At 38.0% G+C, this 18,377-nt stretch overlaps 2 protein-coding genes across 4 annotated transcripts in view; one reads left to right on the top strand and one right to left on the bottom strand.

Moving 5' to 3' along the window:
- Positions 1–12,712: 12,712 nt before the first annotated feature.
- LOC110845495 (zinc finger protein rotund) overlaps positions 12,713–18,377 on the top strand; it is a 55,937-nt gene continuing 50,272 nt past the window's right edge. Inside the window, exons 1-2 of one of the 2 annotated variants that reach the window (XM_035849520.1) lie at positions 12,713–14,738; positions 16,344–17,532. In XM_035849520.1, the coding sequence (XP_035705413.1) occupies positions 16,354–17,532 (1,179 nt within the window). In that variant the 5' untranslated portion in view covers positions 12,713–14,738; positions 16,344–16,353. Of the gene's footprint in view, positions 14,739–16,324; positions 17,533–18,377 lie in introns of those variants that run through there. The other variant, XM_035849521.1, reaches the window with a different exon arrangement.
- Positions 14,729–16,424, bottom strand: LOC110845496. 2 transcript variants are annotated; one of them, XM_035849523.1, is made up of 6 exons: positions 16,301–16,424; positions 15,747–16,134; positions 15,472–15,652; positions 15,261–15,396; positions 14,986–15,206; positions 14,729–14,921 (listed from the first exon to the last, which is right to left on the bottom strand). In XM_035849523.1, the coding sequence occupies exons 1-6, from the start codon at positions 16,305–16,307 to the stop codon at positions 14,841–14,843; spliced, it is 1,014 nt and encodes a 337-aa protein (XP_035705416.1). In that variant the 5' UTR covers positions 16,308–16,424; the 3' UTR covers positions 14,729–14,840. The 2 variants fall into 2 exon arrangements, with proteins under 2 accessions (XP_035705416.1, XP_021947621.1); XM_022091929.2 differs by having other exon boundaries at positions 16,261–16,402.

The following is an 18,377-nucleotide window of genomic DNA, read 5'->3' as shown; positions in this document are numbered from 1 at the left end:
GCACTTTAAAATTTTACTGAACCAACTTGAATGTTATGTAAATTTCAATTGTATAAGAAACGCGTGCATGCAACCACTGAATTTGCTAGATATTTACCAGAAAAGTTGAATTGGATTTAATTTTAATCTGAGCACAATGAATTGTCCTTGTGTGCATCATTAGTGAGAACTTTCCATGCCCACGATACGAAGAAAGAGACTGCTACGTCTCGCCGAAATTAATTATGGTAAAAAGCAGGTTTTTTTTGTATACGTTTTGCTGATAACTGACTGATGCGTGTTGCAATCTAACTAATGGAGACAACTAAAAATTCAGACTCAAATTTGGCTGAATTAGTTCCAACCGTTTTCACGTTATACAACTGCATTTGTAGGTTAAAAAACAAAACAATGTGGGTTGGTATCAAAGATTAAAAGCAAAACTTGATTTTAATCCCTTCCAAATATTCTGGGGTTATTTAATGCAAGAAACAAACTGCAAGTGAAGAAACTGGTCAATATTTGTAAAGTAAATCTGGATATTTCTTTTGGTTCGATGTGTTCCAACCTCAAGGCCTTTCGTGTCAGTCAATCTTTTGCGACGGGCCAATGTCTACAATTTATTCTGCAAATGATCAGGTTTTGTTGCAAGAAAGGAACAGGTATTTTCTTATTGTGCATGTGCGTGCATCTTCTAATCTACATAAAGTTATGCTACAAGTTGGGCCGAGATGTTATCTGAGGATGACTGTGATTTGAATGAGGCTTTTTGTCCTCCCAGCTTTCGCAAAGCAGAAACCTGACCTGTCAAGATGATAAACTTTACTGACTTTACCCTCTCGCGAGTCGCGAAACCATCCTTTCCAGTAAGTCATTTACCTAAGCAGAAGTGCATTGTGGAGTTCGTAAACTCGTTATGCAGTCTAATCGTGAAAAAGTTGCTGAATAATTTTGATCCCGTCAAATCCCCGTTTTTGTAAAATAAATCTATTACAATTACATGCATTAAATATCACACTTGATTTTAATAATGTGATAATATTTCGACGAGACAGTAATTTTCAGTGAGACCTCTTCAATGGAGGCCTACTAAAAAGTACCTAAATGTAATAAATAATATATGTTTGTATGCATATATTATTGTTGTATACAGAAAAACTGTGTGGGTTCTTCGTCATCTCGCTTTCATTGGATGTAGTTTATTTTTGGAAAGGTAACTTGCTTTGACTTCATAATTTATGCTATACATAAGTATTTGTAGCTGTCATATTGCAATGTAAATTCATATTTTATTTAGTGGCTAACCTTGAAATTACTTATACTCACTCAGAAACACATCTTCCTCAACTTTTATTATGAATTTTGGTGGTGATGAATCAAGTCAACCACAACAACATCAGGTCAATTTACTGAATTCATCCAGTTACTAGCAAAACTGCATTTTATACACGTACATACGACAGACGTGAAGGCTTTATTATAGCTTTTTGGGGTACTATATCTGGACTTGGCAGGATATGACTTGATACTATTGATTCAAAAATACAAGGAAACAACCATGTAATTGCCACATCCTAAAAATATTCATGCAAGATTAAACTAGTTTTAGTCATGCCGATACCGATCTTTGATGCGCATATATGCAAATAGGCTGACTATAAGTACATATGATGTCTTACATAAATATATCATTTAAAGTCTTAGCTGACGGGATAAATTTGTAAAATTCCTGAAAAGTCTGGGCTGCATCTTTCTCATAGTGCTGCTCACTCGATGGAGATGCTCAAGTGATTCCAATATCTGTGGAAGGGATACTCTTTAGAAAGATCAGAGGGAAAGCAATCTGCCCGTTTCTAGGTTTGTGCAGGGGCAGAGGATCTTCAATTTATTTAGCTTCTCTACAAAGGTTTGGTGGTTCAAAGCGGAAAGAATTTGAAGAAGGCCGGAACTGACGTGAAATGTTTCGTGAAGGATGTTTTGCGAAATTACGAACGAGATTCGAGCATACTTTTCCCAGAGAGACGAAAGCCCTGGAGAAACGAAACTTCCTGGGAAAGTAAAATTAAGATGATCCTTCACATTTGAGGCTCCTCTCTCTCTCTGCGTCTATCTATATCCATCCATCACAGAAGCAACAGCAGCACCAGACTGGCATTTATTTCTTGGGCAGCAGGCAGGTAATATTTCATTTTACACATCCTCCGATCCTGCTCCTCAATCCCAATGAGAAGTCAAGGGCTGCTCGTTGATTCTCCAGAAGTCGTTGTTGAGATTATAATTCGCTTGCTCAATGAGAGTTTGAAAGATGAAACATTTCTTCCTACTTTTCACGCAGTATAAAAAATGAATATTATCGGATTTGCTCATAATTTCGACGCATTATTTGTGAGCTTTTAAATATTTCATGTCAATTTCATAATATGGAATATGCATGTATTTATATGTTTCCTCCTAATAAATATTTAATTGCATGAATAATTAAAGGATTGCATTTAAGGATAAGTCCCGAATAAGAAATTAAATAAACTTTGCATCGAGAGATAACGCTTTTAGTCACCCGATATCGAATAAGAATATCATTATCGATGTACATGAATTGGTGCATGTCACGAAATTTGTTAAAATTAAAACTTTAATTATTCTCCTCGTAATACAGACTAATTAGACTCTTAAACTCATTATTTGTTCAAGAGTTTCTTCCAACATTCCATTGGGCAGAGCCATATTGAATTCTTCCTTTCATTGTTGTATTTATAATGGGACAAGCAGAGTTATAGCACCACCATCCGACCCATGTATGTTTCTGGGTAGTGAACTTATTCATGCTCCACAAAAGAAATCCACCGAGTCATAAAAAGTTCCTTAATTAAAGTTATGTCCCATTTTATTCCCTATATCGTATTGCACGCAGCTATTATTACAGCTTTTCCCCCGACTCGTATGTGCACATTTACGTATCGTTGTCAGCTTGAGGAGAAGATAAAGTTTCGTCATATCGATCCTGCTTGTTAATACCGTCTCATATTTTTCCTTATTTTTAGCACTTGACGCAACTATTTGAAGGGGAAGGAGCAATTATTTTCTTCCACTCGGAACATAGCTGACTATACAAAGTTGCGCTCCTCAACTTTATAGACTCTCATTCCTCGCACCTTTTATCTGACTTAATATCCATTCCTTCTCCTTGAGAACTGACTTCTTTCTCAAGAAAATGATACGGCGTAGCTCTGCAACAACTGGACTTCAACTTGGCATTACGAACCACCGAGTGCATGAAACTATGAAAGTATCAAAATTACATGAATGGATTGCTTTCCGTGTAATAAAATGTGAACGGGCTGTCATGTAATCAGCAATGATAATCTATCTTGGGAGGTAATAACAACACAACGCTCCTACACAAGTATTTGCAACGGAGAACACATTGTATACCTTGACGTGACTGGTAGTAGTGCTGCCGAGCTGTATAAAAGTGCACATAATCGGTTAGGTGCCGGTCGTGTTATTAAGCATTCTGGAAGGGCTAAAATAAAATGAACGTTTTTCGTTGTTAGTTTTTCTCTAGTAGTTTTACAACACCTTGGCACTCTTACTTTTTAATGCCGGACGTGCTTGGTTGGCCATGAGGAACCTTTTTCTGCATGGTCGACGGTACTGGGTTACGCGTAGAATAGCTGTCCATGCGATCGCGGTGGTGGTGGTGGTGATAAAAAGAGTCCGGGTCTGTTATTATGATTATATATGCTCAACCATTTATTTTGTCGGATTGTGTGTATTGTTGAAGTCTATTGTAGTAGTAAAAGTACCTTTCCCACTGTTCAAGAGAGGTGTGTGAATTTTTCTGACGGAAAAAGGCGGTGCTAACCTCTCTGCGACGCCCTGATGAGTTCAGAGCTCTAATAATAATGCTCTCTTCCTAAAATGCTACGCTACGTACTGCAATGTCATGTCGTCCATTTCATGCTTGAAAAATTTACTGACAGAAGTGGAAATGGATTTTTAATTGGATGGTATGAGTACCTCGTTTTATGCAGACGATGAAATTTAATGCTTCGTCATGAGCTTTCACGTTTGACTTGAATATCCATCCGACATGAACACGCATTAAGCAAACATAAAGGCGAAGTATTGATTCTTCCTCCTCCTCCGTAAAAGTCATGGAAAGATCCGCTTTGCTCCCTGTTGTTTACCAACTTTCTAACTTGCATATGTACCATTGCTTTCTTTCTTTCCTTCTTCTTCTCTCTCAGATTAAATCGTATATTTAGAGTCGTCTCGCATATATATCGGGCGAACATGATGAGACGAAATGTATGACTGCATGCACCTTTCTTTTAAGCCATCACTATTTCAGTTACAACAAGTGCTTGTGATTTGCTGATGATTTAATTGAAAGCGAAAGTCCTGCAAGATGAGAACCACGACTCTTTCTTCCTTTAAAATAACTGCAATTGAATTACCTATGACTGACTGATATAGAGGGCACGGACACGAAAATGTACGAAAAACGGGATGAAATAATAAATGCAGGCCAAGAACGGCACGAGGAGACTATTGCTTCGAGCTCAAGGAAAGTGTTCGTTCCTAAACAATGTCCCACAATCAAGTCTTGCACATAAACCGAGCCGTCGTCGTCGTTCGAATTGGGCAGCCACGAAAACCGCTTTGGGAAACCCAAACCGCTTCTCCACGTTTATTAAAGTAATATCATCATTGGCTGCGGAGTCGACGGAAGCAGTCATCCTAAATGACTTTTGGTGTGTATTTACCCACCTCAATGAGACCTGAGAACTATGATTCTTTCAACTTTACTCACTCTGGAAAAACTTATTTCGTACTAACACAACCAGAAATACTGCTAAAAACAGTGGGGTTTGTTCCTCCCACAATTGTACTCCCAGTAATGAGCCATATAATAAATAATTAACTTTGCACAATTGAAATGCTCTTAATTAGCTTACAAAGTTGGCAATGTGTAACTGTGCATCATTTTAATATTGTTACAAATATTAGGCGTGGATGGCATCTGAAACTGCAAGGGCAGTTTTTATGCTTAAGATTACTCACTAATTAACAAATATAGGTATGCAAGTAATGTCTGCAGGATAATCTCACCAAGTGAAAATATTGTTGCATGAGGCTGGTGCTCAACAAAGTGATAAGGGTGAAAGAGGTGCTGCATCCCTGTGGAGTAGCGTCGGCGGGGTTGGAAGGGTTGAACTCCACTTGAATAGAGGGCATCTCAACCCTTTCTTAAATATCACAGTCACATTCTCGCCCGACTTTTCTTATTTGCTGGCACGTAAAATGTTGGTCTCCGTTATGAAATGGCAAGTGATTGCAAATTCATGAAAGTAGTTGAATGACTTTTCTGCCTGTATATAAACACACCAATTTTCAAGATTTGGAGGAGTGGTCATCGGAGGAGAAAGGGAATTTTATAATTATTATTAAAATCGCAATCTGCTCTTGAAATCGATGAAAAGATTGCGTGATTGCTAATAGCCTTGTTTTAACTGACGCCTCCACTCTGTTTGTTGCATGTGCATAATAATTTTACAATATTATGGTTTCCTTGAGATCACGGAGAACGAATCGAGGCAATAATAAACAAATTTGAGCCAGGAATCTTCATATAATTTGGAACAAGTGCAAAACTGGTTACTTGCTAACTTGCTACTAGTACATAACATACATGTACATATGTATGTATGTATTAAGCATTGCAGGAAGGTAGAATTTCCATGTATTCAGACTAAAATTGTTCGTCTGAATCAAATACCTCGCAATTTAGCTCAATTTGTCCAAATTTTACCACTTAAAATAATTTAAATGGGAATATTTCAAACGAAATCTCTGCCTCGGATAAATATTTAATTGCGGTATATACAAAGTCTTAATTGTGTTATTAATGCTAGAATATAGACATTAGAAAATATATTTTCTCAGTGAAATAACAATTTTCTTGAATCATTTTTTGCATGGAATTTTTTAAACACAAAATTATTATCTTGGTAAAAACTTTAGTAAACAGTCAGACAAGTTTTAAATTCAAGACATCCTGCACATCGAATATTGCAATTTGGTTTGTACTTTCGTATTGTTTTTTTATAATGTTCATGTGTTAATATTTAATTTTTTAAAGTATTTAGAATACCATGTAAAAAAAGCTATGTAAAACATGTAAAATTTTACGAAATGTTTAGCGAATTATGCGCTGCTGTGATGAAACAGAGTCATCCATCCTCCTCCTCCTGCCCCTTCATGATTATGAATCAACCCTACAAAAAATTGCGTGACTTGTTGACTTCTCGAAAGTTAAGCTAGCGTGCCTCTTAAAAATGACAACAATAATTATCCCAATTACCTTAAACCCACACTCTGTTTTGTATTGTTTGTTCAGTTGTAAAAATGTATTTTTTACTCTGAAAAATTGCTCAAGGGAACGCTCACGAAGGGTCGTGTTTCTGTCTTCTGTTGCTTGTTTCGTTTCTGATGAAATCATTAGACCTTAAACTCACTCTTGTATCCTTATCTCCCTCTGGACGCTCGTTGCACCTTGTTCGACGTTGGGTTACACAGTTGTAAATTATTGCATGTGTTCAATGAATTTGATGATGATTCTGCTTACATGACAATCGACCAAACTCTGGCATTACGTTTGTTATTGAAAAGAGTAGAGCGCCTCCTTCCCAATAATAGCGTACAATATCTCGTGCTTATGTTTTCAATTTGAAACCTTTTACTAAGCGTATAATTTGGCCCACCTACCAGGTTAACATTTCTTCTCCAACCATATTTCTGGCAACAGACTGAAAAAAGCATGCACTGGCTACTTAACTTCAAGTTTAAGCAAAGTGTCAAATATTTTAGCCCGCAGGATTACTTTGTTGACGATGGTTTTGCATATTTAATCACTCTTTCTTAATTTCAAAAAAATTGAATTTGCAACTGTTAGTTTTTAATTGCTCAAGCAGATGACTTGAGTATCACGTAGGTACAATCAATGGGTTTGACCAATTAAAATTACTTTGCCGACCGACGATAATTTCGTAAAAATGTATTTTGTATAAAAAATGGTGACCAAAATGTGCGTGTCAATTCAAGTGTTAACAACTCGAATGTAGTGCTTTTGTTTCCTACAAAAATTAAAAAATCTGATTGCATGAGCAATCGGCAATGCATAATTTTGAATAATGAAGAAATTGTGAAAAGCGAGGAAAATAATAAAGGCTAAAGTTAATAAGTGGCTACTGTTGCTTTGTTCAGCCCTACATTTATTTCTCATTTTTTTGTAAATTTGAAATAATTAAGGAAGTTGGGTTGTTAGTAATTAAAGCAATTTTTTAAAACTACAATGAACCCTCAGGTTCGAGAGACACTGGAGAACCATTTTTACTCGTAATAATAATAAATGTATCACTAGGTCCTTCACAAACATGTGGACCATGCATTGCACAGAGGAATACGAAATTATGAGTTGTTTTAGTAAATGACATTATTATCGCTACATTTATCTCTCTAAAATATGAAAATTATGCTAGTGATAACTTAATTTAGAAATCACAACAATTTCATCATGTTCCGCATCCGTCCTACAAAGTTTTAGTGACTGTAATCTAAATAAATCTTGCATGAATCTTACCATCAACACAAAAATACGGTAAATATCGCAATCACATGCGACAACCAGCTAAAGTCTGCATAAGTAGAACAATGCCTAAAAACCAAGATGACAACCGGTGCGAGATGAAGTGTCCGCATTTACCATCTGGCTCTCAGATCTGTGTTCATGTGAATGTAAATGAATTCCGGATTTTTATTTTTTGGGCATTTTTTCATAAACCTCATCCCCTCTTCGTCTCTCTTTCTCTTTGTCGTTCATCGTCCGTTGAGTCTCAAAAATAGATACACAGCCGCGTTCAGCTTCGATCACACATGTGTACATATCTAAACTTGCGTATGTGTATGGTATGTGCAGTAATAAGTAAGAAGGAATAAATCACGTAGAATGTCAGCATTTTTAATTTTGTTCACATTACTTTATTTTAATATGCATTGCATGATATTTGCTTACTTCCAACTTATAATAATAAAAAGAAGACTCACACGAAATGAGATTCGCTCACATGAGCAAAAGAGTTATTCAACTGAGAAGATTATTGTGACGGAATTTAAATATTTCTATTGAGAATGACGGTGAAAACAGTAAAACATTCTCCTTTTCCTTCCGCGGCTCATGAATATTTATAAAGTGAGTCTTACATGAAATGAAAGAAAAGAAATCTGCACTTATACCTGCCCGTGGTTGCCGTAGTCGTCGTATAAAAATAGGGACGGGGGGAGAGCATAACAGAAAACAAAAAATGTCTTTCTGGCGATTACGTACTACTTCCTCTTCCTCATATGACACTCATTTGCATATTCCATAATGATATCGCATCAACCTTTGACGATTCTCAATCACTTATTTCTGGACATCCTTTTGCAACATAATACATATGTATCCAACTAATTAGAATGTGGTTTCTTTTTCCAACACGTAAATACATATGTGGAAAAATACGTTGTCCAAAATGAGATGGATCTCGTTAGAATGAATTATTTATTTAAAGAGAGGGTTCAGATGCTTGTACATGTTGCAGAATTGACCACGTCATTTCATCGTACCGTCGGAATAAAGCCAATCAGTTGATGACATGATGATAAGTAAATGCAACAGTTCATCAGTCCTTCAATCAATATGCTCATCATGTAACGTACATATTGACGATGTATGGATGACCAAAAATGCAATTCCATTTGCTCATGACCTTGAGTTATTAGCTCAATAAAATGATCCAAACCAGTTAGCCGCCCAATGTTTTGACTTGAATGGAAGATGAAATGCTAAAGAGAGTGGTCAACATTCTTTTGTTGATTGCTCGTGAAGGAAAAGAACCCTCAATTATTTAATACGGCGAAAATGTGATGATGATGATGAGATCAGTATTTCATTATCATACGTCCAGACTCGTTTTATTGTTGTCTGAAAGGACGATTGAAATTCTGCCCGGCTTATTAATTACATTTTACCTTCGGTTGATGAGTGGTCAAATTGATGCAATTATGTCAATGTTTCCTAATAAAGTTGTCAGTTTGAATTAATTCACAGCATTTGCATTATTTTTCACACCCATCAAAGAATAATCACTTAATTGCTGCAAACTCCTTATTACCATCTCATCAATTGGAATTGCGATAATTAGCAGAAGGCCAACCTTAATAATTACTAATCTTAAGTGGTAGGAGAGATAAATGTATTTTGTATTTGATCTTGATGCGTTATAAATTGCCATGTTTTTGCAATATTTTATTTTGCATTTTTCCTTTTTCTTTGCAGGTAAGCAGCGTTTTGTTTGCTCATTTTTATTCCAACTCTACCATGAGACCAACCAAGACATTAAATCAAAGGAAGAATTGGGTTGACAGTTCTCTGAAAATCTGCTGATGATCAGATTGTGCGTTCTTTGTAAAAGTATGCGTAGCGGTAAGGAGATGGATTTTCAACTTGATAAGCTTAATTTTATTTTGGTTTATCTCCGCTCACCTGCCCTCATTTCATTGAATTTTTGATACTTTTAAACGCCTTTTTACAATGCATGACTGGTAAAGATAAGACAAAGTACGGCGGTGTTGTTCTAATAACCATTTTACTACTCCTGTACTATTTACATACATACAACGACGACGACGATTATGACTTGCTCTTGTTCTTTGATGAATCAATTTTTTTGCTGGAGAAGTGACAATCAAGAAGAAGATTGATCAACAACAAATAATAGCTCCGAAGGACCTCGACGATACACACACCTTTGCCTTCTTCATCGGCAGCTCAAGGATTTTTGACGGAAAAGTGCCCCGTCATCTCAAGTTTATTCTATATGGATCTATCCGCAGATTGGATTGTAATTGTAATTTAAATTTTTGTCCGGTTTAATTAGACCCACATTGTGGCATACATACATTGGATTCGTATAATGACTTTGCTTCCTTTATTCCAAGTCGATTCTTCTGAATAAGATAGTCTAATAACAACGCAGGTCTATAGAACAAAACCACTTGCATATGTAAAATGTGATGCCATTTAAGCACTTCATCTCTGTTCTCCCTCGTTCGTTCCCATCGCAGAGTCTTCTTGTTCTTACTTGGACTCAATCACACTAATCGTCATGTTGTTGTTGATTGCATTATTTGTCCATTTGAATCTGCTTTTATCAAAAGTTAAATTCTTTTGTGTCTCTTTTGATCATTGCGTTTGTGAGAAGACGACTAATTTATTTTATGCAATGGAATTAATGAATTTTCTCTGTTGTAAATGAAATTGATTTAATTGAGAGCTCAACAAGTGAGTTTGGTTAATGTCATTCTTGTGGCAGTCAGTCATATGTATAATCTTTGCGGCCAAGGAATGCACTGTCATTCCTCCACTATATATTCCTCAAGTCAAATTAATGCATTTTATATCGACCAGCACGGCCCATCTGGTTCTGATTTCCTTGTCCATATGAATAAGTTTATTATGCGATCTCCTTCCGAGCATTGGGCTTTTTCAGTTGCACATGCAATTTGAATACTGAATTATATATATTTTGGCCTCCATTCCACGGTTTTGTGACCAGGATTGAATGCTTCAATTATTCAAAATTTTAATGGACTGAAATTAAAACTTGATATGAAATGAGATATGCAAAATTTGAGGACAAAGGTCAGCTCGGTGCTCGATGCTGCAAGAGATACAACTGAATCAGGGAAACTCGTGTTAAATTTTTGCAGTTATTATCGTGAAATGTGTTCTGTGTAATTTTGTCGCCTGATTTTTACTATTGGGATGAATCCATACAAGTGCACCGATCCCCAGACTAGATTATTTTTGGTCTCCTGTATTTAATTAACGTATGGACAAAGAATGATTGATAAGTATTTTGGATGCGATTTTGGTTCTCCTTATGTGCATGCGTTCATACATACATGCATGCATCCAAGTCACAATGTCAAATCATGTATAATTCAATTTCTCAAATCAGAACTGATCGGAAACTGAAAACGTGCATCTCGGATGGTTAGAAGAAAGGAGTAAAAAGAGTTTTTGGTTGACAATTATTAATGTTACATTCAAGTCAATTTTACTATTTTAGCTGTCTAAAAATTAAGCCATCATCGTTCATACTCTTGAAACACAGAGGAATACTTGGCGACCGTCCTTTGAACTCCTGGATTCTCGTGTTGGACACCCTGCGAGGGTCCATTTCATTTAATCTATTCATTCTCATTTTTCAAATTTTTTTCAGGGTTGTATTAATATCATAAAAATAGTGGACAATGCCCATTCTTTTTAAGCGTCCAACGGGGGACATTTTTATTTTGGTGATAAGTTTACAAAGGCATTAAGAGCTCCCCGTCAATGATTGCGGTGCAGATACGCAGATTAGCTAGCCGGCATATGTAGAGAGGTATACACGGGTGCATAGGAATGAAAAAGAGTAATTATAGTGCTGCTCACTCAGTGCTCATCAATCTAATCCCATCCAGGCAATGCAATGCTCAAGCGGAGCAGTGCTGTTGATAGTATGAGACCAAAGGGTTAAGATTATTCGCATTGGTCCATCCCCACTTGGCGTGGATTATTTTATTCCTTTACGTGGTGATACCTCAGATCTGTGCGTACGTAATACGGTGGACGGTGTAACAAGTCAGTCGGGATAGGGGGTTGAGTATCAGAAATAGCAGAGGTTACGTGAGAGCTAAGAGATTTCTACACGGTAAAAAAATCCAAAGGGAGGAAACTTTGCTCTGGTTTTGCTGCCGTTTGCTAGATTCCTGTACATACATGTGCGCCCAGTACAGGCAAAGGCAGTCTCTCCTGGGTAGGCAGACACAAATATTACAACGCTATTATTATTACTGTATTCATTAGATATTTGGACCAGTATTGCGGGATAGTGACGGAATCGGAGGAGATTTTTTCCTGGTCCACACACACCGAGGACCAGTGTATAATTTTTATCACACCGTTTGTACGCATTATGAGAACCGGTTCTAAAGATAGAGCTCATTCAATGACCAAGACTTTCATTGTTCCCAATTCATTATTAGCCTGTGCTACACATAACACGTCTTGGATGAATTGAGCATTTTTTCGAATGCAAATTAGGCCGTCCACCACTGACCATTTTTACCCCGAGACAATAGAGCGACAAGAAGGGGCTACTCCCTTCCTTGGTTCCCTTCTTCCGATATACCGGATATCCCCCAGTTGCAGGATCACATTTTTTGACAAATCCCTTGGACACTGGGACCTGTGCAATAGTAGGAATTTGTGTTTGAGAACTTTTTAGCAATATTTTTACGAAACGAAAAAAAAATTAACCCTCCTCATCCTGATACACGTTCCTTTATTGGATGTGATAAAAATCGCAAAAATTATTCCACTTCAACACGTGCGAGCGAGTGTACCTGAACTACGAATTTACGTACACTGATTGTATTATCAACTAGTGTCAGTCAAAGGATTATTATTATTACTTGGTGAAAAATTGTGATCACAAAAAACTCGTCTCAATCAAAAAGTTTGACATTGTTGCTGATCGGGGGCAGCGACGAGATCACGTATGCAATGTAAGTACTCGATTTTTTTCTTAATATCAAAGTGAAAGGTGTTATTAAAATGGTGGTGTTAATATTGTTGGAAATTTTAATACGTGGATATGAAAGGAATGATATTTATATTGTGGTGAAAAGAACGCCACAATTCTCAATTTACGTAGTCTACTATTTACATAAAAACTTGCATTTTCGTCTCAAACTAATCCCATGTCCAGACAAAAACGGATTATAAGCTAAAACCACTTTGGATGGTAAATGACCGTTTTCCGTTATTAAAGTTGTGCATATTGAATAATAATGATACAGAATTGTGTGATTGAGACGTGACTGGTTTAACTTATTTTAATCAAACAAAACTTTTATTATTAGATCTTCATTTACGGGAAATACTGCCAGCATTTTGTGAACATGTAATCATACATAAATGCGCCTATGCCTATTGTATGTACGCACTTATGTACGTATGTATTCCCAGTTAGGGAAGAAATCAACTCCACGTGATTGTTCTCAAATTGACCACTTTTTATTCACGGGCAAGAGGACTGCTGCTGCTCCGGACTGACTTTTATATTTTATGTCTGTTTCACTCACTCTTGGAGGAATAGTCGTCGTAGACACACTCATTTGCCGCCTGCCAAAACTTCTAAAACAACTTCCGCTGCATTCATCAACTGGCAATCATCATCTGCTGTTCCATGCACACAGACATCAATTTTTCCATCTTTTGGATGTTCCCAATTTTACCACTGTCCATCCACGAGGGTCGAGCCGAATGAAATTTGTTGTTTGAGATGAAGAGTTAATTCTGTTGGATCTCTGAGTTTCAAACTCGGCACTTTGCTCTGAAGCTGATTAATGAGAGCTCATCCAGCTCTCTCTCTGCAGCATTATGAAGAGATACATATATCATCCTCCTCCTGAATGTGATACTTTACGCATATGTGGTCAGTATTGTGGTGGTGAGTCAGAGTTTTTGGCCTGGCAGAGTAAATAATGGAGTGAGCAGTGGTCTGTCTGGTCAATGGATGGTAAAAATGAGACAGTAGATGGTCAGGTTGGGAATGAGAATGGATGGACGGACGGGTATCTCTGGCTCCAGGGTCAACGAGAGAGAGTGAGAGAGAGAAAATACCCGGGTATTCAACTATCTGCTTAGATCGGGGTGGTAAAAACTGTTGGAAGGAGGAGAATAAGAATGGGGAAAACGCCGGCGCCCCAACTCACTCAGTTTTATGGCAGAACACCCAAACTTTCACCCTTTTTCTGAGATACAACTACAGCTGCCTAGTTGAATTGCTGCTGGATCCTATAGATCCGGGAAAAAGCCAAGTCAGTTGGTATTATTATGAGCTGCCTTGCTTGTTGGTGGCAGTGGTAGTTGGAGGAGCATAGGACTTTTCCTGGCTGTGTTTTTACTCTCCTGCTGCTGCTTCTCTTTCACTCTCTCCGTCACTTCTTTCTCGGATACTTTAGACCGTCGCTCTCACTTTCCCGTCATTACCGTCTCACTTCTCAGGCCTCCCACACCAACCACTTTCTCTCTCTCTCTTAAACAACCAAGGAAACTCTTTCATCTCAATCTGCCCCTCTCAACACAGACCCCGATTTTCACTATCTCCCACAACTGCTCCAGTAAGCAAAGCAAAAAAAGTGGACTTGTCACAAATTTAAAACGTGTAAGCAGGCCAAATACACATTCATCATCTCAACTGATTAAAAAGTGTCAGAAGGGCTGTTCTACCTGTCATCCGTCATGAAATCAAATGTTGGACTGGGAGTGTTGTAGGAAAGGAAAAGTCAGTAAGAGCGGATTAAATTTTCGTGGTGTGACTATTTATAATTTTTAATATACTTGAATAAATTGGATTAGTCAAGAAGGTGAGAGAGGCAAGGAATATAAATAAATCTCATTAAAATCGTCAGTCAGAGAGAAGCATGCACGAGTGAGCCAATTGGTGCACATGTAAGAACTAAGTGGAAGTAAGAGACTTGTTAAATAAATAAAAAAACAGAAAGGAAACTTCTGTTGCATTTCCTATTTTTTGTGTGAACAGTAAGTGACCTGTTAGCAGGTCGAGTGACAAATTCAAACTGAGGCAAAAAGTGACTTCGAGGTAATCTAATGTATTAGCATTTCATATTAATAATATGAGTAACAAAGAGAAATAGTAGTAGTGTAAAAAATTCATCAAAAAAATATCTATCTAATTATGACATCACATCTTATTTGCATGAACAGTGTCGATCTTCAAATCACCGAGAGCAATTCTCTTTTCGTCAATTGACTTCTTCTCCTCCTGTTTAACAAATAATAACTATTTGATTTGTTATTTAAGTTGAAAAAAAATTAACCGATTTTACCTGACTAAGTTTATCACACATGTCTCTCACAGCAGATCGACCGTAAGCATTAATTAATTTTATGAGGTTTTCTTCCCCTTCAACCTCCTCCGTGTCACGTTTCATTTTGTGTTGGGGTTCGCCAGCACTGGTCACCGAGGACGCCAACCTCTTTTGAAGAGGGATTAAATGGGGCTTGCCCTCCTTTACCCGTTTTGCGGCGACAGCCTCTTGTCCATCCTCTGAAAACAGGATAAATTTTAAGGACTACATTCTAACCTAGTCATGGAGCTTACTCGAGTTTTTCCAAACATGATAGGTAAATGGTTGCTGTATATCGTCAGTATAATACTTTGAAAATTCTGAGTCTCTAAGCGCTCTGCGAATCGTCTTCTCCTTCTTTTCTGAGAGTTCGTATGTAGAGGTGAAATTCTGTAGAGAAATAATAGTAGATTTGTGATTATTAATTAAAATTACCACAGATAAATATTTAAAACATATACTTACAGAACAAATACATTTTACAAAATGCTGACGAGTGTACATTTTATACGCTGTAGTGACTTCCAAAGTTCTTTTCTCAAATGCAACTTTGTTCTCGTTATCACGCGGTAGCACGGCTACAGTTAGCAGCTCCCGGGCCGTATCGTGGTCGCAATAGCACAATCCTTCCGACAAAAAATGTTTGCTAAATTGTATAGAGAGCATGTCAACATTATTCACTTAACTAAAAATGCAGTTTTCACCATTACATATAGAGCTAAAATAAAATGTATACTTACCTTACAATGCACTTCTTCCCATCACGATCTCTGTCTGCTGCAGCGACATGAGGGTGATAATAATTTGTCACCCCCACGTAAATACCGACGGGCTTATTGTTGTGGACCATTTTGACCTCCTCTGCCCATATCATTCTCTGCCCGTCTTCCAATACAGATTTTGCCTCCGGACCATTATGACTTATGGTTTTGTGTCTCCTTAAAGCGAGGATTGTTTTGTACCTCATTGAACAACCGTCGGACTCACAAAGAAATAAATTTCCCTCATCGTGGCAACTGTTAAAATGGTCAGCAAAGTGTCTTTGGAGAAAAGAGGATTTGCAAAGTTTACAAATCTGTAAAACTGGGTCGTATTGTGCCTCCATCTTAAATTTGAACTTTGTCACAACTAGAAATATAGATTTCTTAACGTTAAACTTGTTTGTTATTTATGAGAAAATTTTAAATTAAAAAAAATTAAATTTAACTCCTTTCACCAGAGAATATGTTTACACTTTTTTAAGTTGAGTCTTACCGCTACCATTTCTCTTTGTCTCATGCAATAATTGACCAACCTCTCATGGGATTTGTCTCAAAACTGATAATCCAATTATTTAGGAGGCCAGTTATGACCTCGGCTCAAATGCATCCTTTATTTGCTGCTTTCGCTGCAGCTGGAGGGAATGCTAACATGCTCGCAGGTGGAAGCATGTCTTCCTCCTCAACGTCCTCGTCAGCAATGTCCACCAGCAGCTTGACCATCAGCGCAGCTCCTTCTTCATCATCATCCGGGAACAATCATCCTGGTAATTCTGCAAACCCGTTGACCAGTCCACGCCACTCTCCCACCGGGTTTGGTGGATTGGAACGACTTGGTCCGCTGGGCTCAGGTCTCAGTGTCACAATCACTCCAGCAGCAGCGACTCCAAATCTATCTCTGCCACCTTCAACATCTTCATCGTCACCATCATCGTCCATGCCGACAAATGCCAACGCAGCACTAGCAACTCTAGCAATGGCTTTGCAAAATGCCCAAAATCATAATCAGCATCAAAATCATCATGACATGTCGTCCCCACCAGACTCGCCATCTCATTCCATGCTGGGGTCACCCCCACCTTCCCCAACACCTTCTGAATTAAAGGACTTCAAGGATGCCAAGGACATTAAACCAATTTCAAATAGTAATCCCATGTCGATCCCAATTTCACTCCCGATGGCAATGTCACTCTCGGCGGCTGCAGGGGCTCAGTTCACCTCTGCCAACAACCAGGCAAGTAACAGCATGGCCATGGCAGCTCAACAGCAACAGCTTCGGGCATTGGCAAGTAGTCTGCAAACTGCAATTGCTGCTGCAGCCCAACAACAACAGCAGCAAAATAGTGCCAATTTAATGGGCAAGATGATGGAGTTGGCCAGTCCAATGGAGTCAGACATGGTCATGTCCGAGTTGACACAGCGGCTGATCAAGATGAACCAGGAGATATGGCAGCAAGGTTTGGCTTCTGTTGCAGCAGCAGCATCTTCCTCCCAACAGACGCACAGCAGCAACACGTCGTCCCCACCCCCTCGCCCGTCATCACAGGTCAGCGGTGGTCATGGGGCATCCAACTCTGGGGGACATGTAGGAGGGGCAGGTCAAACCCATCGGTCATCTCCGATCCCTTCTTCCTCATCTCATCACGGGGGGACGAGCAATTCTTCAGCTGCTGCTACGGTGGCCGCCCTGAACGCTCTTACTGCTGGTCAACAACAAGTCAACGAGATCAAATTGGCAGAAAAATTAGTCAGCGAACTCGCAGTTCAGGTTAATACTTCAAATTATTGTCAAATTATTGTCTGTGTATGTATGATATATATTTTTTGTATCAAAGCATTTGTAAATTGTGTTTATTTGGTTGAGCTTTGTATTAAATTTTTTAATTTTATAGCGCATTTTATTGATTTTTTTAAATTGCAAGTTATTTTTAGTTTGATGATGCATTATCACACCTCATTTGCATAGATCCAGTTTCTTGGGTCGTGGTCGTCCTTGATGCCACCACATACACACATTTCTACATATTTACATAACATACTGCTCTGCTACACCACCGTTTTGTTGGGTGGAAGATAAGGATTACATTGTAATAGGTCCTTCTTCATCTTGTGCCGTTCGTTGTTGCCACAAGCGAAGAAGGGGCTTGACAAGACTTCTTTCAGATAAATTCAGAAATGATTTACTCTAATTCTAGGTTGGGGTTGATAGATTTGCTCACTTTTTCTTTCCTTCCGTATCAAAACCAAAAGTGAGTTTGAAGTTGAAATAAGCACCTTCCACAAAAGCCCCCAAGTGAACTGTTGAGCTACTTCATCTTGGTCATTAATTTATTCTCAATAATATTTATGAGCTTATTTTTCTTGTGTTTGTGATGTTGCTCAAAGCTTTATTCGTTGACTTATGAATGTTGCGCCGTGTAATTCTTTTCAAAATGTTCAAAATGTTATTTGCACCTGGTCAGCTTCTTCTTGACTCGAGTGTCCACCACAAAAATTTTACTCTGCATTCAATTTTCTGCCACGGGCTATTAAATGCATACACACATACGTACACACAACACGAGTTTACACAAATTGGTACAGTGTGCGTAAAACATGCAGTTGGACTGATTT

The sequence above is a fragment of the Folsomia candida genome, unplaced genomic scaffold (genome assembly GCF_002217175.1).
Source record: "Folsomia candida strain VU population unplaced genomic scaffold, ASM221717v1 Fcan01_Sc003, whole genome shotgun sequence".
Lineage (NCBI taxonomy): Eukaryota > Metazoa > Arthropoda > Collembola > Entomobryomorpha > Isotomidae > Folsomia > Folsomia candida.
The sequence above is the reverse complement of the archived record's forward strand: the minus strand, read 5'-3'. Positions and strand labels throughout refer to the sequence as shown.